General features: G+C 41.5%; 3 protein-coding genes across 5 annotated transcripts in view; 2 read left to right on the top strand and 1 right to left on the bottom strand.

The window, feature by feature from the left end:
• Positions 1–26,187, bottom strand: part of MED12L (mediator complex subunit 12L) — a gene marked incomplete at both ends in the record, with an annotated part of 383,094 nt that overhangs the window by 82,514 nt on the left and 274,393 nt on the right. For all 3 annotated transcript variants that reach the window (XM_080695435.1, XM_080695436.1, XM_080695437.1), the window contains one exon: positions 1,797–1,944. In XM_080695435.1, the coding sequence (XP_080551561.1) occupies positions 1,797–1,944 (148 nt within the window). The remainder of the gene's footprint in view (positions 1–1,796; positions 1,945–26,187) is intronic.
• Positions 10,279–14,937, top strand: P2RY12 (purinergic receptor P2Y12; the record flags this gene model as incomplete). Its single annotated transcript, XM_080696001.1, has 4 exons — positions 10,279–10,348; positions 11,870–11,944; positions 11,996–12,156; positions 13,795–14,937. 4 exons carry the CDS (start codon positions 10,279–10,281, stop codon positions 14,935–14,937), a joined length of 1,449 nt encoding a protein of 482 aa, XP_080552127.1.
• On the top strand, positions 15,104–25,384 carry P2RY13 (purinergic receptor P2Y13; the record flags this gene model as incomplete). The annotated part of the gene is made up of 2 exons (XM_080696000.1): positions 15,104–15,166; positions 24,365–25,384. 2 exons carry the CDS (start codon positions 15,104–15,106, stop codon positions 25,382–25,384), a joined length of 1,083 nt encoding a protein of 360 aa, XP_080552126.1.

Here is a 26,187-nt window from a genome sequence, read left to right as displayed (position 1 = left end):
TGAAGGAAAGACCAAATAACACTCCTTGAACAGGCCCCTCCGCTGCGGTGTTTCTATTATTGACATCTCAAGAAGCACACGGGGCAGCAGTGCTTTTTCTCCCTGTAAGTCTGTGTGCTCTAAGTGCCTATGTAAGGGACGGGCACAAACAAAGGCCAGACTGCAGTCTGGCCTTCAAAAACCATGGGGGAAGGAAGTAGACTCAACAGAAAAAAATACCACACGCTTCCTTCCCTGTCCCACCACATTCTGCTTCCTAAAGGTCTACAGGACCTGGAAAGGCCCTCCCTACATAATCTAGACGAAGCCTGTGTGACTGAGTCTCCTAAAGCAGGCAGTGCCCCATCCCCCTTTCTAAGTAATACCAAAAGCAGCTAGCCAGTTGCAAGGCTTCTAAATTCAATCCTCTAAGGCAGCTCATTTCCTCTTTCTCTAAGAGAGAAAACAGCCAAACAGCAAATAAATGGTTTTATTTAGAGCACTCGTATTTCCAAGTTCAATCAACAGGCCAGCAGCAAGAGAGTTTCGTTTCTCTTCCACGGCTTTCAGTTGTTCCCTCCGGGTACTAGTATTTCACAAGATCCTCCATGGGCAATGGCTGGGAATTAGGGAATGTGATGTAAATCGTATGCAGGTGACTTTCCCACAGTGTTCTAAAGACGACTTCCCTAGATACCAGACACCCAGAACAACACCATATAGAGCCTAAAAACCTAAAGGCTGCATCCACTATGGAGAGGGTCCATAAAAAGTGTTTGGGGCTGAAGAACACAGTAGATCCTAGACAGGGTTTAGACTATGTGTAGGGAGAACGCTATTTCCATGGGGAAAATACAAACAGCATTTTTCTCTATATTACTGACCTATTGGAGAAAGAAACACCAGTGGGGGTTGGCAGAGGAGAATATCTAATGATATCATATTTTAAATCATATGACCGCATCATGAAATAAATCTTGAAAAGAGTAATTAGGCAAATGTGATATGGATAATTACAAAATTCCAATTGTGCAACGCAGTGACATAATCTAAAGGTATAAAAATTGAGCTTCACTATAAAAACAACACAAAAGGCACAGAGAAAGAGAATTCTCAGGCAAGAGGGCATTATCTTCAAACACCCAGGTTTCTTTTTGGCTTGAAATAAGTTGGTGATACAGGGAGCTGCCTATTTCAGTTATTCTTTCATGCAACGTGAGGGCCCCAAAGCAAAAATCAACCAGGTGCTTGAAAATGATGATAAAGATATAAAATAGGGAACTGGACTCTTCCAGCCTGAAGGTTTTCCAATGTACGCTTCAGTACGTCATTCTACTGTAGAAAACGTGGTAAAGCATAAAAATATGGCATTTTTATTTCTTTATTTGGTCCTGGGGACTGAACCCAAGACCATTCTAACCTCCAAGCTATACCTCCCTTTTTATTTTCCTATTTTCCATTTTTCTATTTTTTTCTATTTTTAGTTTCCTATTTTCCATTTTTCTATTTTTTTCTATTTTTCTATTTTTTACTGAGGCTGGCCTTGAACTTTAACCCTCCTGTCTCAGACTCACAAGTAATGAGATGACAAGTGTGTGTGCGCCACAAAGCCCGGCTAAAGTATGGCACTTTAATATAAAGACTGCTATTAATGGACGCAAGGTCTTCACGTTTAAATGTGCTTATTCATATTTCAACAAGAGAGTCATTAATGAGCGGAAATGCTGGGGACAGTGACAGACACCACTTTGATAAAAATGCATGAAGAGGGAGGACACGAGACGGAGCGATGGGAACAGCGGCGTTAAGGTCCTTACCTCCTGTCTCTGTGGTGCTCTTCTTGTTCAGGATTTTCAGGATATCCTTGGTAATCTTCTTCAGTTGATGCCGGGCTTCGTCGCGCTCTTTGCCAACTCCGTAGAGAAGGATTGTGCGCTGGTTACACTCATGATTTGAAGATTCATCCTGAAAAACAGAGCATGCACTTTGAAGCCCTGGCTTGCAGGCCTGGGGGTGCATTGCACGCCCCAGAAATGCACTGAGCACACCTCTCCATGCTGGCTGCAGGTGGCGGGACCGCATCCACCTTGCAATTCACCTCCACCTCCAGTGCAATCTTTGTCCAGTCTGGAATCCACTAAAATTGCATTTTTTTAAATTAAAGTGTCCACCGGCCCCGAACACTTAATGGGAGCGTTTGACGTGGGCGTTTTCTACAGAGTAAGTTCTGCCTGTTGAAAAATCTTTTCAACATTTAAAACTGGTATTGATTTCACTTTATATAGCATACTATGTAGTCATATTTTTTGCAAAGCGTTATTTCTTAGCTTGGTTTGAGATATACAGCAGTAATATATACGTTTCATATTTAGGAAAAATCATGCAGGGGGGAGGGGGTCTTCAAATATTTTTAGACAAAACAGAACACTTATTTCCAACATGACTGTGTGAGATACATTTGTATTTATTTGCAAGTGATAGAATATTAAAGACTAGATCTCACTGGATGTGAGGTTAATAACTGTAAACATAAAAATGTTCTAACACTGTCAATGTTGCCTTCTGGACACACCTGCACCCTTGGAGCATCCAAGGACTATTTATTCCACGTATTTACTCACAGCATAACAGACATATGTATACACCACTAAGCATACTCACTCCCCAAAGTTAAGTAGTCTAGGATATGCTCTTGCTCTTATACCTGGCTTTGAATATGCTTTTATATTTTTATTTGCTTTGAGCTTTTTTTGTCTCCATCTCTCTTGGATCTTATGGTTTTCTCCACCTTCCTAGTAAGATCTCCAGCTTTATCCTTCAGTCTATCTCCTTCTTACTCTTTGTACATCTCTGCCCACACCAAGAGCTCATCCATCCATCCATCCCACCAGCATTTTATCCTAAGGAGCTTAGAGGAGAAAAGGACTCGTCCTGGGGTAAAAGAATTGCACAGAGCTCATGGTTAGCAGGGCTGCAACAGATCACAAGGCACTTCAGGCTCGGGGACTGTGGCGCTCAGCCCAGTAGTAGGTAGGTGGAGTCTGCAGCAGGAGCACTTGGCTTCTGCACACATGAAATAAGAGCCCATTTCTCTCTCTCCAATTCTGTCCATTTGCTCAAAGTCTGTCATTTTGTCGGTGTTTCCCCCTTGTGCACACTTGTAACACCGGGTCCTTTTTCATTCTACTCTAGTGGAAATAATACGCATATGAATATCCTGCTGATCTGTCTTGCTACACCCCTCCGCTCATTCTTAATGCTTCCAGTGTTCAAATTTGCCTCAAAAGGAGGAGGAAGAAGAGGAGACCCAGCACGACAAGCGTCTCCAGAAGCAATTCTTATTTAATATCCTGAGTACAAACCAAGTGACCCTTGATCCCATGCCTCGTGGCGCATCTTAACGAGCTGAACTGCTTCTCAATCTCCAGTGTTAGTTGCTATTACAGAGCATGTTGATATATTTACTTCTTGCCAAGGAGCCATCTGAAGGCAATGAGACAACTCTGCACAAAAGCAGACAGGGCCAGCAATGTGCCCTGAAGGCTGTTTTGAGTAAGGACACGCGGCAAATAGTCCTGACGCTGGTGTCTAAATAGTGTATCTTAGACATGATGCTCACTGGTGATCATTCATTCTACGCATCTGTGCTTTGCTGTGCCCCGTCGGTCCACAGTCCCCACAGAACCCCGTGCAGTTCCTTCCTTTGCTGCGGCTCTTACTCCCATCTGAAATATTCTCAGGAGCCTCGGTTTCCCTGGCTGAAGTGCCGTGTACAAGTACAGTGTCTGTGCCTCACTGTCCTGCTCAGTGTATCAACTGTCACCACCGAAGGACTAGGAGGAGGAAAGAGTTCAGAGCGTTTATCAGAGTGTATTTCCCTTATTTTCTGGGCATTTGTTCACTGTGTGTCTTCGCTGCTAGACGGCAGATTTTGTGAAAGAGCTCATGTCTGTTTTATTCATTCGTATATTCTCCTTAATAACCACCAAGTCACTATTTAGCACTTGCTGAATACACCAGCTACAAAATAAATAGCACACAAATGAACTAATACAGATTATAGAAAGAGGGCAAGGACGAAGAGGAGAGCAAAAATGAGTTTTGTGGGAATTGTAACCTGAGAGTTATGTGTAGAGAAAAAGAAAGCACAGTACTGAGTGACAAATAGAAAGTTCAGGCAAAAAAATATCTGCAGGCTAAACTAGGTATCCGCGGTAAGAATGAAGACGAAAGCAAAATCTAAGAGGAACTTGGAGGGCGCTAGGAAAGGATCAGACACAGGAGCCTAAAGAATAAAGGTGCATCTCGCTGGATTTCAAGATGGAGGCGCTTGAAAAATGTGTTGAACGACAAAAAAAAAAAATGAGTATATTATTAAGACGGGGAGAATATGTTTTAAGTGCAAAGAATGTGCAGGGCAATTGGGAATGTGAGGTCAACGGAGAGGGTTTGGTTTGATGTCATTGATGCAAATGTTAGTGCAGAGATAGGGGCGGGAGGTCCTTTTGGGAAGATGCAGAAGCTCCATGTTTGCATTGGGGAGAAGAGGAAAGAGACTTGAGATGCTGGAGGGTGGACAGAAGCCGTCAAACGATGCACACACATGCCTCACAACCAGTAACATGCGATGATGTTGCAGGTCACAGCAATCAAGGAGGGAACATATAAAATAGGGGCAATCAGCTGGATAAAGTAGAATTACAAAGTCACAATAGATGTGACTTCTCTGGCTTGTTTACTAAAAGGCGATGTGTAAACCTCAAAGGGTAGTTCCTCCAGGGTGGGAGGGGACAAAAGCAACAGACAGGAAAGAGGCGAGAGCGGATTATGACATGATGAGGGCTGGAGGGTGGCCGGCACTCACAAGGCGCCGAGCGTGTAGAACAGCTGCTTGAGAGGAGAAATCAAACCTTCTGTCAAAAGTGTGATTCAAATGAAGAAGTCTCTGGAAAGGACATCAAAATAGGAGAGCAGATAACTGACAAAGGAGGAGAGAGGGGACAACTAATATGAAAAGGAAGAAAGGGTCATTTTTCTACCTAACTGCAGAGAAAAAGGGTAACTAATGACAACAGAAATGCAGAAGGAAATACACCAAGTGATGTGTGTGTGTGTGTGTGTGTGTGTGTGTGTGTGTGTGTGTGTGTATATATATATATTTTTTTTTTGTGGTACTGGGGTTCCTGGAAACCCTTCTACCTCTGGGCTACACTCCCAGACCTATTTTTATATTTTTATTTGGAAACAGGGTCCCTTAAGCCAGCAAGGCTGACTTTGAATCAGCGCGATCCTCCTGTCTCTGCCTCCCAAGTGCAGGGATTACAAGTGTGCGCCACCACGCCCAGTGTACATGTATATTTATATATCACTTTGACTCACTATGGTGTATAATTACACTGCACCAGTAAAAGCACATACAAAAAAAATAGAAAATGAAAGTGAAGAAGTTAGTTCTCTGGCCATAATATGCTTATGGCATTGGGCCAAGAAGCAAAGTCATGATTTGAAGATATATACCCAGAGCAGCAAGTAGCCAACTGGAAGAGTCAGTGGTCTGCCACTTGTATGGGTGTAAAGACAGCCTTTGTTTCTTATACTTAGTATTTTCAGGGAAACTGTGACAACCGTTGCTGTGCCAGCCTTCGGAAAGGACAGGGATAGGATAGACATTTTAAAGCTACTGCTTTTCAGTAGTTTATAAGATGTAATCCCAGGATTGGGGAGGCTGAGACAGGAGGATCACACTTCGCGGACAGCCTCAGCTACTTAGTGAGGCCCTTTGTGATTCAGCGAGACAGTCTCAAAATAAAGAATAAAAAAATAGGGCTGGGAGCACAGCTTGTAGGTAGAATGCTCCTGGATCCCATCCCCAGTACCACCAAAAAAAAAAAAAAAAAGTTTGTAAGACCTCTTAATATCAATTTCCATACAAGTAACAAATACGTGCATCTCAAATGAGAAGAAAGCCAACCTATGAAAAGGTATCAAACTTTTCTAGAGGTACCGGTGATTTCTGTTCTTTCAACTTGATGTTTAAATATCCTCAGGGGGCATTGTTGTAAGTAATACTCATGACCGGAGATCAGCACCAATAAATTACTCTATTGTTTACTGCCCGAGCAATGCAATCATTGGTTGGGAATAACAATCAGTAGGAAGGCCTACGGGGGAAGTCAAGCTCCCACTCTCGGGCTAGCCCGCCTGCTGCTGCTGCTGGACTGAACAGGCCTTCTCCTCTGTGAAATGAGTTCTGCAAGTCTCCCTCTCCAGAGCGATTATTTTCTCTCTCCAGGTATGACCTCACACTCACGGAGACTTCACCAGCCTAGAAACTAGGAGGCTACCTGTGCAGAGCCACGGCAGGCTTACCTACAGAAATTAAAGTACGTCTCTCCAGCCAAACATCCTTGGAAGGAAGAAATGAAGTGAACCGATGAATGAATTTTTTAAAAATGGGTGACTGGAAAGGCTGCCGAGTCAAGGCTCAGGGACAAACGCCTGTACTCCCAATGCTGGGAGACAGAGACAAGGATCGCAGTTCCCGGAAAGCCTCGGCAACTTAGCAGGACCCTGTTTCCAAATTTAAAAAATTAAAAGGACTGAGGGCGTAGCGCCGAGGTGGAATGCAGGAGTTTAATCTTTATACCAAAACCAAAAAGAAATGTTATCAAAATGTGCGTGCGCTCCCCAGGGTGTGCTTACATGGGTGGGACCTTCAGAAGTGTGTGTTCTTCCTTTACCTGTTCATATTCTGATATGTTATTAGCAATTTAATAATCGTGGAACTTTAAGATTACTAAACTAATGTTCTAAGGGAAAATTTAAAAAATTCCATTCTGAATGGGATTACATTTCTTCCAAACACTTATGAAAAATAGATGAAGCAGATGTAATTATCCTGATAACACAAAGTACAGCATTTCAGCCTTTGGCAAAGTTTTCTAATTTTGTATGTCTGAATATTCAGATGGAAACTTCTACTCTTTGATATTATATGTAATCATAAGTACAAAAGCATCCTATCTCAACTCCATAAAAGTAGCATAATTTTTTTAAAAAAATGACAATGCTTAAAATTTTTAATTTATTAAAATGACGAACACTTAAATACCTTCAAATGTTATTCCTTTCTGAATTTCTCAACGTACTACACTATTTTGTTCAGAATAAAATAACTGTGAACCAATATTCTACCAGCAGTAAGGACTAGAGCTGGGAGGAAGAACAGGTGTGCCCAGGAGACGGAGCCTCAGTCAAAAGCCCAAGAGAACTGGCAGCTTCTTCTCACCAGTAACTATACCACAATTGCAATATTTTTTGTGTAAACCAGGAGTTTAAAACATCTAAGCCAGGCGTGGTGGTGCACGCTTGTAATCCCCGTGCATGGGAGGCGGAGTCAGGAGGATCACGCAGGTTTGAAGCCAGCTACGCTGGCTTAAGAGACCCTGTTTCCAAAAATAGAAAAGTATAAAATAGGTCTGGGATTTACCCTAGAATCACCAAAAGTATTTACCCTAGTATCACCAAAAACAAAAAATCTCTAGTTATATTTGTATAAGAAATCTTTGTTCTACATCAGCTTATCACCCATAGTATATTAGTCCTCTTTTGTTAAGTAAAACACTAAAAACTGGTTTAGCAAATAACTGGACCATAAGAGAGATCACTCCTTTGCTACATGCACCAGTGCCCATGACTCTTGAGTTTGGACTCATTGCATTTCTAACCTAAATGTCTATACTGAAGGGTAAAGCCTAACTGGCTGACAGAATTATGCACTGCCCTTGAACACATTTCCTCAACCAAAATATTCATTAGTGTCAAAATGATCACATTTAGAAACTATTAGAACTAGAAGAGACTAGGAGCGAACTGAATATCTTAATTCTGTCCCCACCATCATCCTAAAGTGGTTTCCACAGGAAACCACAGCATCCCACCATTTCAAGGAATGGCCCCCTTGGTTCAAATAGTAATACTATTTGGGGTTTTTTGTTTGTTTGCTGTGGTACTGGGGACTGAACCCAGGGACATTCTACCTCTAAGCTACAACCCAGCCCTATTTTTTTTATTTATTTTATTTATTTATTTATTTATTTATTTATTTATTTATTTATTTATTTTTGCTGCACTGGGGATGGAACTGAGGGGCATTCTACCTCTGAAATATAACCACAGCCCTATTTTTTTTTATTCTTTATTTTGAAACAGGGTCTTACTAAGTTGCAGAGAGCCTCACTAAGTAGCTGAGGCTGGCCATGAACCTGCAATCCTCAGCCTACCAAGTACTGGGATTACAAGCCTGGGCCACCATGCCTGGCTCACAGTAATACTATTTGAACCAAGTACTTTCAGATTAGCAGAAAGTACAGGCAGTCTTCAAGAGACTTGAAAAAATAAATAAACCAATTAAACCACCTGAAAGGAAAAGATGTGTCCATTTCTCTGCCATTTCCATCACAGAAAATAACTAAATCAAAGTTACTTCTGTCCCCAACAGTACATTTACAAAGAATATCTGTACTTGAAATTGTTTATTCATAAAAGATGAGGGAAGAGTTCCCACTTGCTCTAATCATGATAATAAGCCTTTTTTCTTGAGATACTTTTCCCTTCAAGATTATAGTCGCTTTCAGTGTCCAGTGGCAAAACGTGGCAACTGGCAGTCAGCCTCCCATGGGAGGGCTTACAGACAGATGTGTATGGCGGTAGGTTAAATTCAGAGAAAAAGCCGATGCAGTGGGTGCACCCCTGTAATACCACTACCTTGGAGGCTGAGACAGGAGAACGGCAGACTCAAGACTGGTCCCAGCAAGTTATTAAGACACTGAAGAAAAAAAATTTAAAGTCTGCAAGTGAGCAGGGAATGGTGGTACACACTTATAATCCCAGTACTTGGGAGGCTGAGACAGGAGGATCGCAAGTTCAAGGCCAATCTCAGCAATATAGTGAGACCCTCTGCAACTTAGTGAGACCTTGTTTCAAAATTAAAATAATAAAAAATAGGGCTGTGGGTGTAGCTCAGAAGTAGCAAACCTGTGACTTCAATCCTCAGTGCCAAAAAAAAAAAAAAAAAAGGTTGGGCATGTAGCTTGGAGATAGAATGTCCTTGGGTTCAATATCCATTGTACAAAAAAAAAAAAATCCAAACTAATTTAAATCAGAAGCTGTCTTTGTATTCCTCTAACCCCTATTGAGAGCTGTATAGAAATTTAGAAATATAAATTCTCTATAAGGTAGTATAATTTAAGAGTCATGAATTAATTTTTCTTTAGTATGGCAATCTGATTTGTTGAAAATAATTGTGATTTTCTTCTCTCTCTCTCTCTCTCTCTTTCTCTTTCTCTCTCTCTTTTCTTTTTTTGCGGTAATGGGGATGGAACCTAGGGGCATTCTACCTCTGAGCTACACTCCCAGCCCTATTTTTTATTTTGACTTTTTAATTTTGAATCAAGGTCTCACTAAGTTGCAGGAGGCCTCACTAAGTAGATGGGGCTGTCCTCCAACCCGTGACCCTCCTCTCTCAATCTACTTACAAGTGTAAGTAGATTACACCATGCCCAGCTGTGATTTCTTTTATAAGCCTTGTTTAAATCTGAAGGTCTTGTAAACATGCCATTAATAGGGTTTATAGTTTGGTGTAAACCAAGTATGATCTTTGCTATCTATTATAAAAGAAGAGCAGTTGTTATCGCAGCATTTAGGAGGCTGAGACAGAGGATCATAATTTGAGAACTGCCTCAGCTACTTAGTGAGGCCCTTTGCAACTCAGTGAGACCCTGTTTCAAAATAAAGAATAAAAAATAGGGCTGGGGTGTAGCTCAGATGTAGAATGCCCCTGGGTTCCATCCCTACTACAGAAATAAAGAAAGTGAGAAAGCAAGCAAGAAAGCAAGCAAGAAAGAGAGAAAGGGAGAAAGATAGAGAGAAGAAAGAAAGAAAGAAAGAAAGAAAGAAAGAAAGAAAGAAAGAAAGAAAGAAAGAGGAAAGAAATAAAGGAAAGAAAGAAATAAAAAGGAAAGAAAAGAAAGAAAGAAAGAAAGAAAGAAAAAAAGAAAGAAAGAGAAAAGAAGGGAAGAAAGGAAGGGCAGTGACTCCAAGCCCGCCATCCTCCTCTCCCACTCTTTGATGGTCAGGTCAGGGGAGGCTGCAAAGAAGATCTCTTGAGGAAGAGTCTCAGGTCCCAGGCTCATGGCAGGTGCAGATGTATGCTCTGGAACCAGGCAGCATGGGCTGGGCTGGGGCTGGGGTCTCTAATCAACTTGACTGCTCTGGCCCTCATTTTGCCTCATCGAAAGAATGAGGACACGAGTATTTGCTGCAAAGAGTACGCAGGATACTGCACTGATCAAGTTCATGATAGTAGCCGGTGGAGCACACTGGTAATCTCAGTATTTCGAAGGCTGAGACAGGAGGATCACAGGTTCCAGGTCAGTCTCAGAAACCTAAGGAGACCCTGTTTCCATATATAAAATAACAAAAGGGCTAGGGGTGCATTTCAGAGATACAATGCCATTGGTTCAATCCCCAATACCAAAAAAGAAAAAGAAGAAAGGAAAAATTTCATGACATTATAGGAAATCAAATATACGCTGTTAACCTGAAACATAAAATTTCTTTAAAAAGTATAAATGTGGATCTCTAACCCCAAAAAATAAGAAAACTAACCTTTATTATTACTCAAATTTAGAAATAAAAATAACTTGATACAAACTCTTCAAAGAATACTTTGATGACTAACGGATGGAAATCAGTCTGTAACTGAAAATGGCAACCGAAATGTGTGGAACTGGTGCTGGTTTCCAAATCCATGATGACGAATAAACTGCTGTATCCACTTAAATCACTGGTCATCAATCTTCAGTGACCCTCGGCATTGCATGGAAGGTTCATTAGATCAGAAACGGGGGCTGGGAAAAACCCAGAGTTTCTGATTCGTGGGGGCTAAATTGATGCCAAGAGTATACTGTTCTAACAAATTTCCAGGTGAGCTGAGCTGCTACTTTGCACTTTTGACAATCATTGTTGAAGATGATTAACTGTGGCATATACACCCTCAAAACAGAAAAAAAATAAAATATGTTCACAGTGAAAGTACCTACTTAGTAAGTGGCTGTAACCACTAACAGAAAAATATTTGAGACACTGTGCATGTGTGGCTTGTATTAGTCGCCATGTGCATGCACAATAGTATTTATATAAAGGTAAAGCAGCAATAAAGTTTACCCTCCTCATTTTCATCTCTTATCTTTTGCCCTTTTGGTTTAAAAGTTGAGGGACTGTATATGGTAGGGACACAGGATGCCTTAATTTAATGTTATCAGTTTCATAAAACTCAAAGCTAGGCAAAAATAAATTTTTACATTTAAATTCTATCCAAGAAAAGCATGATGGATGACTTATATAATTAAGTCTGGCAATGGATACAGTTGCCTTTCTTTTCTAATGTAATTTGGGAACCTGGTATTTTATAATGGAAGGAAAATGTTTTGTCTACAAAAGGAGTTAATTAAACACAGATTTTTAAATAATGACATTATCAATCAGGGGGAGGGGGGACAGAGCAAGAAGTGCACTGTCCCCTAACCAGCACACTTTTTGAGTTAATTCAGTTACTTGTAAGAAGGCATAATGTCATCCAATGGTTGAGCACCTTATGTTTTCAGGTGAAAATCCATCTGAGAAAGCATGCCTGCAACCTTCTGCAGGAGGCTGGCTTCCAAGGCTTGATCTCAACTTTAATGATGTATCATTTGCATGGAAAAAAACCCAAAGAGCCACAAGTTAGAAATCATCAACCCTACTGAAGGTTCCAGCAACAAGCCACAAGGTCTTAAATTGCTTTTTAAGAGATGACTTTTCTCAGCCACTCTTGCCCCACATTTTTCAGGAAATAAAAGCAGAAGTCCTAAAGCAGACAGATGGAAATTCAGTGTCTATGCTGCCAGGGTCCACAGTATTGAAGGTAATCTCTGATCGTGAAGTTCTCTCTTCCTCTCTCTCTATTCCTCTCTAGAACACTCAGACTTCACTGATGAAAACTCAGCATATTCTACATCACAGAGAAGTTTGGCATCTAAACTAAGACTTCGACAGGGAAATACCAGGTGTGCCTGCAAACTGCATGAGCTACTGTTACCAGAAACCTTCCAGTCCTTCGATCAACAGAGGAACAAGGTAATGTTAAATATGCACCTGTTTGACAAGTGTGTGTGCGCGTGTGTGGGTGTGTTTGGGTGTGTTTGTGTGTGTGCGTCTATCAATTTTTCCAGTTTTCTAAAAATCTGAAAACCTTAAATAATTAATATCCATGAAAGCATATATTGGGAATAAGAATTAAGATAAAAGTCATATCAATGGCATCAGAGATATCCATTAATTAACTCTTCACTTAAAAAAATTATGCAAAGCATGGAAACAAAATGCAAATGGTTATTGTTATTTTGACTACAGAATGGTATTTAAACTAATTAGAGGGACTGAAATTCTTGATAAGAAAACTTGTTAGATCACTATGCAAAATGAGCATCTGTGAGTAGAATTGCAGAAACTCTCAGGAAATAAGTAAGCAGGAGCAAAAAAAAGTGCAAGTCAGTGAAATAGCAAGTTTTACTTAGTACTTTTTAAAAAGAGCCCAATAGGAAGGGAGGAATGGAAAACTAAAGCCATATTTATGGCGACCTCATTCTCAATATAATTAAATCATTAAAGGATAAAAAAAAGAATTCCATTAACATTTTGGGAATTTGTTGTTATTTATGTTAATTTTTTTACATGAGAGAGTTATTTTAGATACTTATATTTTCACTATGACTACATCTGGTTCTCAAGAAAAATATTTTATGAAGAAACAAATGCATTTGGGCTTAAGGAAATAAAAGATCACACATTTCATCTTGAGTATCGAGACTTAGATGTCAGGTAACAAATCAAGTCAGCTGTCAATTGCTTTATAGCCGCCTATTGTGGTAATAATTTATAAAAACAGATAAGGACATAGTTTTTCTATTTTATTTTAGTTACCATTATATACTCTGTACACCTAAAAAAATTATGCCTTTGCTATTCTGAGAAACGCCAGTTGATAACCACATATAAAAAGACCATTTGTTTTTTACTGCTTTAAATTCTGAACCGAGTCATGTTCAAGAAATGTGTGTAAGGCTTCAAATATAGTAAACAAAGTTCGAATGAGATGGACATGGATTTAAAAATGTTTGGAGCTAAATAATGCGTTTCCCTGAGGCTGATTCTTTAATGAATGGCTGAGGAACACGAGAGGAGAGCATGTTCCAGTGTGCAGGGAAATGCTGCTGCTGTTTTTTTTTTTTTTCCTGTGATGCAGTATTTTATTTCTTTAATAAATTCCTGAAGTGTGATTCCACACCAATTTCTTTCCAGTTTTTAATCTAGAATTCAGACGGGCAATAGTTATCAGTCATTTCTCTTTCAAACCTCTGACACTACTAGAGTCAGTGAAGTCTGAAATAATGATGATGTAAGAAAAGTCACTTAGTAAAAAGAAAAAAAGCCAGCAGGCACGTAAGTGAACCTCAAAGAGTTTAAAGCTCAGCCCAAATCGTTCTCTTCTGACTTTTACACAGAAATATAAGTGGACCTAGGCTAAGACGCGAGTGTTCTACAAATGGCAAATAGTCTTAAAAAACCTAAATGTAGAGCATCCATCACATCCCATAATGCACTCTGAATTTGTTGGAGACGTAAATTTGCTAAGATGCAATTTCCTGAGATTCAGTTTTCTGTGGTCCTACCAAGTGCCACCTTAAAGGTAAGGGGCCTCAATTTTTAGGGAAGGTTGTGGAAAAAGTTATACACAAAGGGAACAGCAAAACCACCTACCTACCCGGTACTAAAATCACCACCCTGCCTCCTCTAGGTAGCAAAGGTGAAATGCACACAGCGGCGAACCTCACCTTGGCGGCCAACTTCACCTCGGCGCCCGGGAACAGCAGCGTGTGCACCAGAAACTACAAGATCACCCAGGTTCTCTTCCCCCTGCTCTACACCGTCCTGTTCCTCGTGGGACTCATCACCAACAGCCTGGCCATGAGGATTTTCTTTCAGATCCGCAGCAAATCCAACTTCATTATTTTTCTTAAGAACACGGTCATTTCCGACCTGCTCATGATCTTGACCTTTCCCTTCAAGATTCTCAGTGACGCCAAGCTGGGAACGGGACCCCTGAGGACCTTCGTGTGCCAGGTGACCTCAGTTGTGTTCTACTTCACGATGTACATCAGTATTTCCTTCCTGGGACTGATAACGATCGACCGATACCAGAAGACCACCAGGCCCTTCGCGCCGGCCAGCACGGGCAACCTCCTGGGGGCCAAGATCCTCTCGGTGGCCATCTGGGCCTTCATGTTTCTAATCTCCCTGCCCAACATGATCCTCACCAACAGGAGGCCGAAGGACAAGAATGTGAAGAAATGCTCCTTCCTCAAGTCAGAGTTCGGCCTGGTGTGGCACGAGATCGTCAACTACATCTGCCAAGTCATTTTCTGGATTAACTTCTTAATCATCATTGTCTGCTATTCCCTCATCACCAAAGAACTCTACAGGTCCTATATCAGAACCAGAGGCGCGGGCAAGGCCCCCAAGAAAAACGTGAACGTCAAGGTGTTCATTATCATCGCTGTGTTCTTTATCTGTTTCGTCCCCTTCCATTTCGCCCGGATTCCCTACACGCTGAGCCAGACCCGGGACGTGTTTGACTGCGCGGCAGAGAACACGTTGTTCTACCTGAAGGAGAGTACGCTCTGGCTGACCTCCCTCAACGCCTGCCTCGACCCCTTCATCTACTTCTTCCTCTGCAAGTCCTTCCGAAACTCCCTGGTGAGCATGCTGAGGTGCCGCTGCTCCGGATCATCTGCGTCTCCAGAAGCTAGGGGGAAGGCACAGGGAGGGAGTGATCCCACTGAAGAGACCCCAGTGTGAGTCAAGCGCCCCAGGGATGCCCGGCGCAGCAGAGCCGCGAAGGATGACACTAGGGAAAGATGGTATGAGGCCCCTGAGCTGACAGCAAGGACTCTTGAAACCAGTTAATAGATGACTGCAAAAGTAACCTGTATCTGCTTTCAGGGAATAAAAGTGGTACCTTAGAATGTGGGAAAATAACAGAACCTATAGCTGTGTACTAAAATCAACTGCAGCCAATCATCGGGCTGTAAGTAAACATGGAATCCATGATTTGCAGAGTATGCACAAAATGGGTAACTACATAATAATAGCCACTATAACTTAAGTGCATTACTAGTCACCATTTTATTTTTTATCATCTACTGAAAAGGAATGTTCAATCTGATATAAGCTTCTGATGAAAAATGATACGGGAATGTAGAAACATCCAAAGTTCCTGAACCAAATCCATACCTATCGTCATAAAAATTTAAGTGGGTTATACAAAGTATAGTAACTACTGACTTTTAATACTAGTAAAACCCTCAGGGATTTAAACTAATTGAAATGGCATTTGATGGGACTGGCTTTGGGTGGGTTTTTTTTATTGTCGTTGTGGACCCAGGGACATTCTACCTTCAAGCTACACCCTAGCCCTTTTTATTTGTTATTTCGAAATGGACTTGCTAGGTTGCTGAGAATCTCGTCTCGGTACATTGCTGAGGCTGTTCACAAACCCGGGATGCTTCTTGTGACGGCCTTCTAAGAACTGGGCTTACAGGCACGTGCTACCATGCCAGGCATAGACTAAATTTTTTTTGTGTGTGTGGTACTGAGAATGGAACCCAGGGGTATTCTACCTCTAAACTATACCCCTAGTCCTATTTTTTATTCTTTGTTTGGAAACAGGGTCTCACTGAGTTGCAAAGGGCCTAAGAAGTAGCTGAGGATGTCCTCAAACCGCAATCCTCCTGTCTCAGCCTCCCAGATGCTGGGATTATAAGCATGCACCAGCACGCCTGGCTAAATTTTTGAAAATTGTATTGAGACAACAGATATTTGAGAAATACTGTTCCAATAAAGAACAGAAATGCAAATGAAATCATTAAAATGACACTTTTATAATATCAATACTAAAAGAGATTATTTTCCTAACACTAGAGAAACAGTTTTACTAATATTTTGACAACTTCAATATATACCATACCATCGTTAACACCTTTATTAGCTAGCTTCTAGGAATACCTTACTTGAATCCCTGAACATTTTCCCTGTAGTAGGAAATAAATGACTGAAATATGATTACAAAGTTGCACAGCATTAACTACTAAGTAAAAGGGACTAAAGTGCTTGGAATAACCTGTTTGTGAGTAGAATATAAAAATTTATATTAAACTCCCTATGACTTTGTTGAATTTTTTTGTTCAAAAGAAACCAAGATACCATGCCCCCATATAACTTCCTCTCCCATCAAGCCCACGTAAGGCAGGACTGCTGCCAACACTGTTTTATTATTACAGGCCGTCATACAGGTTCTTCTGAAGATAGGTCACCCCCATAGGTTCAGGTGCAGATGATAAAACAGGTCACATTTACGTAGTCTGATTTCATACACACCACGTTGGGTTATTCTTAAATGCACCTTATTTTTAATGGACACAGAGTAGTGGTACGTATTTACGGTGTGATAACTTTGCTAAATGTACCCAATGAGTACACAGATGAGGGTCATATTGATATTTTTTATAAAAAACATAAAACACCTGGAAATACACATCATATCTCTATCTCAAGTATTTCTGTTGCTCCAAGTTGTTTCTCAAGCAACAAAGAACATAGAAATCAACAGCTAAATTTAATGTCAGAAGAAATTAAAATGGCTCGTTGTAGTAGAGGCAAGTTCGCCCAACTTCAATATTAGCCAAACCCATCACAGCTTCTGCTGAGTTAAAATCCTGCTCCAGGCTGAACTCTGATCACTCCAGTGATCACACGAGCAAGGGCTGTCAAGCAAGGATGCTCAGAGACTTGGGTCAAAAGCTCGCACACTGTTATGAGCTGCCAGTCCAAGAGCAGGATCAGTGCATGTGTGATCGTGTTCTGGAAGAGCCCTGGGGTATCTGAGCTGGGAGGGAATCTAGAGACCAACTCTATTCAACAGACTTGATTTTGCATGAGACAAATGAAGGGCAGCCTCCTCCCAAGGCAGCCACGTCAGGGGTAGGGAGTGGACTGAAACTGACTACGTCACACTGAGGCTGAGGTAAGCACGGGTTGACAAGGACCTCCTCCACACCCTGCCTTTTTGAACTATACTACTTTACTTAAATGACATTTTCCTACAAGAGATGGGGAGGGAGACAAAAAATGATGATGGTATCATGATATTTTTATAGAAGCAACTAAAGAACACATGGAATTAAGAATGTTTTCTAGGCATGTATATACCGCGTGAAAATTTACATTAGACTCTCAATCACACTTTGTGGGCGTTTCATTATTGAAAGGCAGTGCCACAGGATCCTACGTCAAATCAATTCATTCCAGATAGCCTGGGAGAGCAGCAGCCGGTGCTCATTACACAAAACACTCCGCGTCTCCAATAAACCCCACATTTCACAATATCTTTTAAAGAAAGTGAAGGCAGGTTTTGTAGGTGTGTGCACAGAAGTGAGAAGTGCAGAAATTGAGATGATAAATACCTGTAGAAATCAACAAGTGCTGAGAAACGGCCTGATCTTTAAAAATGTTAACGTGAAAAGGGAATTTCCAGGAGAAATATAAATGGTAATAAAAACATCAAAGAATGCATACCCCCTTGTAAAATTGTAATATAAATTTATATTTGCATAGCATAGACTTTCCAGCAAAAGTTTCTAGAATTAAAATGTGAAAGAACAGTGTTACAGACCCCCTTCTCTCTCTCTCTCTCTCTCTCTCTCTCTCTCTCTCTCTCTCTCTCTCTCTCTCTCTCTCTTGGTACTGGGGATTCAACTCAGGGGCTTTCTAACTCCAAGCTATATTGCTAGCCCTTTATATTTATTTTTTTAAATCTGAAACAATGTTTTTCTAGCTCTCTGAGGCTGACCTCAAATCTGCAACCCTCTCATTTTGGGACTATTAATTGGAACACTCTGGAAGCCAATTTGAAAATAACATTTAAGAGCCAGGTGTGGTGGCAGACACTTGTAATCCCAGTGCTTGGGAGGCTGAGACAGAGGGATCATGCAGGTTTGTGGCCAGCCTCAAGTAATTAGTGAAGCCCTCTGTAATTTAGTGAGACCCTGTTTAAAAGTAAGTAGGAGGTAGAATCCCCCTGGGTTTAATCCCCAATACTGCAAAAAAAGAAAGGAAGGAAGGAAGGAAGGAAGGAAATAACATTTAACATTTTGACATAAAACTTTTGATACACAATCCTACTTCTAGAAAATTCCCTACAAATATGTTAGAACAAATGCACAAGAATATCTGGACATGTATGTGCCCTGAAATATTGTTTTCAAATAGGGAAAATTAAAAAGAAAACCAAAATAGCCATCAGTAACAGCTTAACTAAAATTGTGATAAATTTATATATTATATTTGTTATGATAAATATATACATTTCTTTGGGGCTTTGAACCTGTGCGATCCTCCTTTCTCAGCCTCCCAAGCACTGAGATTACAATCATGTGCCACCACACCCGGCATAAATATATACTTTTCAAAAAATAGATTTGCCTACATGTACTAAGAAGGAACGTTACCAAGGTCGAGTATGTGTGAACATATACTCTGGTATGAATATATAAGAAATCAACTTTCACTGTCTGCTACATACAGACTTGTATTTCAGTTTTTAAATGCACGCTTCCCTTTTGCTATAGCATGGATCAGGAATATCCCCCAAAGGCTCCTGTGGTGAAGGCTGGGTCCCGGCTGGGGAAGCTCCTGGGAGGTGGTAGAAACATTAGCAGGTGGGGCTGTTAGGAGGAGGTGGTGGCTGGGGACACACTTTGAAGGGGACAGTCTGTCCCTGGACCCTTCCTCTTTCTGTTTCGCAACCACTAAAAGGTGAGCACCTTTGCCACACCGTGTGGTCCCCACCGCCATGATATTCTTGCTAGGGCCCTGCAGTGTTGGTGACAAAGGACCATGGCCTGGCACCTCTGAAACTGAGCCAGAGGCACTTTCTCTTCCTTGCGTTTGACTTTCTATGGTATTTTGTTAGAGTGATGGAAAGCCGACTAACACACCTGTCATAATAAAGACTTCAAAAAAAGAGCATTTTAAATACTGCCATGATTTTTTTTTGTCATTTCTAGTTACAAGTAGATCATTATTACCTTTACTATTAAATGATGAGACTTATTTTAGATTTTATTGATTTTTTTTCTTTTCTTTCTTTTGTTGCGGTACCAGGGATGGAACCCAGGGGCAGTCTAACTCCAAGCCATACCCCTTGCCCTATTTTTGATTCCTTATTTTGAAACAGGGTCTCACTGAGTTGCAAAAGGACCTCACTAAGTAACTGAGGCTGTCCGCAAACCGAGATCCTCCTGTTTCATCAGCTTCCTAAATGCTGGGATTACACGCCTGCGTCACCACGCCTGGCTCTTATTGATTTTATTGATTTAGATTTATTGATTAAACACAAGGGTATCCTACCTCTGGGCCATACCCCTAAGCTTATTTTTGTATGTTTATTTTTTTATTTTTGTATTGATACATTGTAGTCATACATCTTATTGGGGTACAAGGCCTATTTTTATTGTTTTGTTCTGAAATGGCATCTCACTAAGTTGCTGAGAGTGTTGCCAAGTTGCTGCGGCTGTCCTCAAACTTGCGATCCTCCCGTCTCAGCCTCCCAGGTACCAGAATTATAAATCTGCACCACCACGCCCAGTTTAATCATGGAGTTTTGAGAAAGCAGTTTCAGGTGACCTGAGAAAGTACCGTAGTATGCTTTGATGGAAATTAAAAGTCTGTTCTAGGAATGAAAGCGTTCTCACTTCAACTCTCATCTGAAATGAAAGTAAATACTCATCTTTTCAGATTTTATTTATATGCTACTGATTAATGGCATCGTCAGGAATCCTTCCACTGTTTACTTTGATCCAACTGAGAAATCCCAAAGCAGACTAGAAATGGCAGGCTAATTTGGCAGCTGATTTCCGCGATGTTTCATTATTGTCATCTTTGATTTTCTTCTAATCACACTGCTTCGAGATAATTTGTGTTTTCAAACTCAAGTTTCAGCGTGTTATGGCAGGAAGGTTCACAGCTTGTTAAAAATTTATAGTCATTATCGATTAGTAGCTCCCAGGTAAAAACCCTGGATTTGGTAAACAACTTCATATCCACCCTCTCCGTGGCTCTGGGAGGCAGGTTCAGAACACACACCTCCAAACCAGGCTGGGTCCGCAGGAGCCTGGTTGAGAAAGGTGCTCACCGTTTCAAACTTCTCCTCTCCAACAGGAACCAATCGCTGAGGCCCATTGTTAGGATGACATATGATAATTACTGGGAACAGTATAGCTAGTGTGATTTTATTGATTTTCACTCTATTTCCTTAGCGTCCAATAGGATTTATTTTTAATGCTTTTATTGGTGCATTGGAATCATGCATCACATTGAGGTATATAGAGTGATAGGAATACGCGTGCACGCAGCACTCGGTGCATTTTCTTGCGGATCCCACCCCTTCTTCCCCTTCCCCATACATGAAAATGAAACTGGCATTGGTACTTCCATATACAAATGTGGTATTACTTAAACTGCTACCTTCTCTACATCTCTGTCGCCCTCCTCCCTCTGCTAAGCCCCTCCACTGCTTCACTGGAGCCTCTGTTCCTCCATCTGAGGTCTCTTTAAAATCTGGAGTCTGTTCTAATTTGGCCGGCTCCGAGTTGCTGGGTTCTTTGAGTCTTCCCTGTCCTTAGTGAGCTATGCCCATACTGAACATATGAGAGACAATCTTCTAAGACCGTGGCGAACATTCACTCATTTTATTCTCTTAATAACCCTATAAAGCAGATATTCTTATTTACCTCCAGTTTAAAGAAGGTATTCGCTTCACACAGAGAATAAATAACTTGCCTAAAGTTGAAAAAAAAAAAAAAAAGTAAGACCTGGGGACAGAACTGGACTCAGAACCTCTAGTTCCTGAGGTTGTGCCCCTATGGCTTCACCCAGAGATATCCCCAAGGACAAGAGCCTTCCTCCCCCAGGGAAAATCAGCTAATAGGGCCACGAGAGCGCAATGCTCCCAAACTCTTACACTGAAAAGAAGGTGCTTCCATGACAATAGAAACGGGCACCAGTTCCTCTTTTAAAACTTTCTCACGCTTTGGCATTTTGAAATTCTACAAAAATGTGATTTCCGGTTTCCCTCTTATGAAATAATCCTGTACGGAATTTCCCTGCTCTAAAGTGAAACTGCTCCTAACTCTTCATCCAGACCTTAAAAGATTGAGGGCTATAGGGAGATTTGCAATTATTCATATTAAACCCCTGGACTTAAAAAATAAAAAGTTTGCCATCTGCTGAAGTAAACCAAATGATACATGCTTAAATCATGCAGTAATGAAAAGATCTGTGTGTGGAGGGGGAGGTGATGGGGATTGGACTGGGGGCATTCTACATCCCAACTCTAATCCCAGCCCGGTTTTATTTTTTTATTTGGAAACAGTTGCTGAGAGCCTCACTAAGTTGCTGAGGATGACCACAAACCTGCAATCCTCCTGTCTAAGCCTCCCAAGTACTGAGATTATGGGCACGTGCTACCACGCCAGGCCCACGGTTGAAACCTTGAATCTGTATTCCACAGAGTCAATATGTTTGAGCCAAACAGAAATTTTTCAAACTGGATAGAGCTGGGCATTGAATTTCCTGTTGTGTGCTGGGAGATAGGAAATTTTTCTTCTCAAAAATCTCAACCCAGGTCATCCTAATTTTTCTGATCAACCCAACCCTACAGTCTAGTCTAGCCTGATGGCAAACTTTGTGGCAAGAAATATGAACTGAAACTCACCACGGAGAACTCCACATCCCCCTAAGATCTCCTAACTTCTCCTTTTGCATTCACCTGTCTGGCAAGAAAGCTCACTGTCCCAGACAACAACTTTCTCTATACTTCAGGAGACTTAAAGGAAAATACAAGGTGAATATAGAGCAGATTTCCAGAAGTAACTTTCATTCTTTTTCTTGTTTATTGGTACTGGGGATTGAACCTAGGAGCATTTGACCAATGACCTAGAACCTTAGCCTTTTTTTAAAATTTTCAATCAGGTCTTTCTAAGGTTGCCCAGAATGGTATCTGACCTGCAATCTTGCTCCCTCAGCCTCCCAAGTACTGAGATTACAGGTGAGCACCACCATGCTGAAAAGGAGTTTTCTAATAAGTGCCATAGTGCATCTCCATTTAAATTTACAGTTCACACACCATGGCAGTAAGGGGTTAATTTTAGTGTTTCCCGTGTGTCTGGCTCATTATAGGCAATTAAGGGATACTCTGAACAACACTCTGAAGCAGATATTATTTCCAAACTTCTTGCACAGATGAGGAAACAATATACGGAGCTGTAGAAACGTCTGTCTACAAGACCAAATATTCTGGTACCAAAGCCTTGGTGGATCTGGGATCCTGGCATTATAAATCTCAGGCCAAGACCCCATACTTCTTAGACACTGTATCATGTAGTCTCTCAGAGATTCCAGGACCAAAAGATTCATGTAGACAAATGTCCACAGAAATAAACAAGCCATCCTACTGAGCATAAATTTCTGGAAAACCCAATCTATAAAGAGGTAGGACATGATGCTGCCAGCATCGTTAGCAATTAAGGAAATGCAAATAGTACTACACTAAGCTGTTCCGTGTAACCCAGTAAAAATGGCAATCACCAAGAATACAAACAAGAATAAATGTTAATGAGGAGGTGCAGGGGATTCTTCTACATTTTTGGTGGGATGGCAAATTAGTACAACCACGATGGAGAACAGTATGGAGGTTTCTCAAAAGACTAGGAACCAGGTGACACCACTGTAAAACTCCTCAGTATCTTTCCCAGAGAATCAGAGTCAGAATACTGAAGCCATCCACACAATCCTATGTTTATTGAAGCAAAATTCATAAGAGCCAAGCTATGGGACCAACCTAGGTGTCCGTCAACAGATAAATGGATGAAGAAAGTGTGATATAAACACACAGTGAAATTTTTCTCAGCCATAAAGAAGGAAATCATAGCATTTGCAGGACAATGAATGAAAGAGAAGACCATCATGCTACGTGAAAACGGCTAGACTTGGAAAATCAAGTGCATATTTTCTCACATTTGTGAAAGGAAAGGAAAGAGGCCTCATAAAGATAAGGAAAGAAAGAGGGAGGAGGAAAGGGGGAACCAAACAGTAAGTAATGTTATATGCATATATGGCAGGACTGCTATGAATCGCATTATCATGTGCAATTACAGTATACCCATAAAAATTTTATTTAAAAAGTGAATCTATTAATAAAAAGTGAATTGGGGAAAGAATAACAAAGACAAAATATTTTATTTTTATATTTTTATGCTTTTAAAAAAAGGACTCAAATGAAAATGAGAAATGAGGAAGGAAACCTGGTATAAGAAAGCAGAACGTTCGCTTCCCAAGCTCTTCATGGGCTGAACTAATGACCAGAGCGGTCAGGAGGCACGGAGCTGAGTATCCTCCCAGACAAAGGTGAATTTCAATTTTTCTTATGAATGTGCTTGCTTCTAGAAGGTAGGATATACTGAAGGAAGACGTGCTTTGAAGTTAATATTCCAAAAGCCATAGAGCATAAGGAATCAAAAAGCATACAGCAAATCGACCTGTACTATTCTTCTTCCTTAAATGAGGCTTTGTTTTGTTTTCTTGTGATGTTAAAAGTGGCGCTTATGAAAAAGGTAGAATGTGTTACTTGGATTTCACAGGTGTACAGAACAATGGTACTGTTAAAGATACCAAAAATGCACTATGTGATAGGTTTTAAAAAGTCCAGCCAGAAACACGTGTCCTTTCAACAGCTCTCTGGAATGTTTAGAATAAATGAGGGCATTAACATGCTATGAAGCCAAAGTGGGGTGTGTGTGTGTGTGTGTGTGTGTGTCTATCTGGATGTCTGTGTGTGTCTGTGTGTCTGTGTGTGTCTATCTGTATGTCTGTGGATGTCTGTGTGGATGTCTGTGTATGTGTGTATTTTGTGTGTGTGTGTGTGTTAGAGGTACTGAGTCTTGAACCCAGGATCATTCTACCTCTGAGCTACACCACCAGTCCTATTTCATTTTTAATTCTGAAACAGGGTCTTACTAAATTGCCGAGGCTGGTCTCGAACCTGCAGTCCTCCTGTCTCAGCCTCTCAAAATTGTTATTGTTGTGTTTTGGAAGGGAGGGAATAAGTATCATTTGCAAATCATCAAGGGCTCTCTGCTTTCCTGTCTGTGTCCATGTCTACCTGTGACAGCTGGCTCCAGAAACAATCAATTCCACCATGATGTCGGGCTCCAACGGGTCTGTGCGATGCCCCAGAGACACGCGGATCACACAGTTGGTGTTCCCGGCCCTCTACACTGTGGTCTTCCTGGCCGGCATCCTGCTCAACACCCTGGCCCTGTGGGTGTTCCTGCACATCCCCAGCTCCTCCACCTTCGTCATCTACCTCAAAAACACTTTGGTGGCCGACCTGATAATGACACTCACGCTCCCTTTCAAGATCCTCTCGGACTCGCACCTGGGGCCCTGGCAGCTCAGAGCCTTTGTGTGCCGCTTCTCTTCCGTGGTCTTCTATGAGACCATGTACGTGGGCATCCTGCTGCTCGGCCTCATAGCCTTTGACAGGTTCCTCAAGATCATCAGACCTTTCAGGAAGTGTTTCGTCAAAGAACCCGTTTTCGCAAAAGTCGCCTCGGTCTTAATCTGGTTCCTTCTCTTCTTCCTCTCCCTGCCCAACATGCTCCTGAACAACAAGGAAGCCACGCCGTCCTCTGTGAAAAAGTGTGCGTCCTTAAAGGGCCCCCTGGGGCTGAAGTGGCACCGGGTGGTAAATTACGTATCCCAGTTCATCTTCTGGGCCGTCTTTGTCCTGATGCTATTGTTTTACGTGGTGATTGCGAAGAAAGTATGCGACTCCTATAAAAAGTTCAAGAGTAAGGACAGCAAGAACAAGAAGAGGCTGGGGGGGAGAGTGTTTGTCATCCTGGCCGTCTTCTTCGTCTGCTTCGCCCCTTTTCATTTCGCCAGAGTTCCCTACACGCAGAGCCAAACGAACAACAGTAAGACGGACTGCACCCTGGAAAATCAGCTGTTCGTTGCCAAAGAAACAACTCTCTTTTTGGCAGCAACCAACATTTGCATGGACCCCTTGATATACATATTCTTATGTAAGCGATTCACAGACCGGCTGCCCTGCCTGAGAGGGAGAAAGCCCGCAGCGACCAGCCAAGACCTTCAAACCAGCCAGACGGACAACATGACCCTCGGCTGACCCCTGCGCGCCTGGAGAACTTCTCTCTAGCGAGTGGTGAGACCTGAAGTTTGGAAGCCAACTTTAAGATGGGAGCAAGATGCTTTCTTATATTTTATTTCTCGGGTGTACAAAACATTATAGTAAAATTTAACTCTGTGCAGATCTCTTTATCAGTCCAATGAGGTAACATAGAGAAACTGTATCTGCCAGTGATGGCCAGTAGAGGGAGCCACATTGACCATATTCACAACACTTATTAAAGAGAACTGTTTATCCCTTGAACACCTCCCCTCCAAACACCCTTGCGCGTTCTTTTACACACATGATTCAAATAACACTACTGTTTTCATAGCTCAAAAATGTCTATGCTTGCTGGTAAGCCCAAACTCCCAAGGCTCAGGGACGAAGGCAGAAGCCAGGGCTTCAAGGGGATCCTAGAGATGACGAGCCTGAGGGCTCAAGGTGGGTCAAAAAGGCCACTGAGATCCTGGAGGAAGGATTTGCTGCTGTTCAGCAAAGCATTGCTGGACTACAGTGTAAGTATCATTGACCCACGACCCCGGTTGAAATTATTACATCTTCCACCGTTTGGGTATGTGTTAAGGTCTCCATTGCAGATAAGCCTTGACTAATTAGCTGTAATTTTTGCCTGTATCTCCTCTAGACAGTGAGGATTCCCTAAAGACAGACTTGTCATGTTTTGGTATCATGCAAAAATACCTTACCCCCGCACACCATGGACTAGAGTTGTGTTAAACAAAATGTGCTATTCTAGGTACAGAGAAGAGATGTAGATGCCTGCCCATATTCAGTACTATCCA

Source organism: Muscardinus avellanarius (genome assembly GCF_963383645.1).
Source record: "Muscardinus avellanarius genome assembly, chromosome: 5".
In the NCBI taxonomy this organism is placed as follows: Eukaryota; Metazoa; Chordata; class Mammalia; order Rodentia; family Gliridae; genus Muscardinus; species Muscardinus avellanarius.
This window is presented reverse-complemented; position numbering and strand designations above follow the sequence as displayed.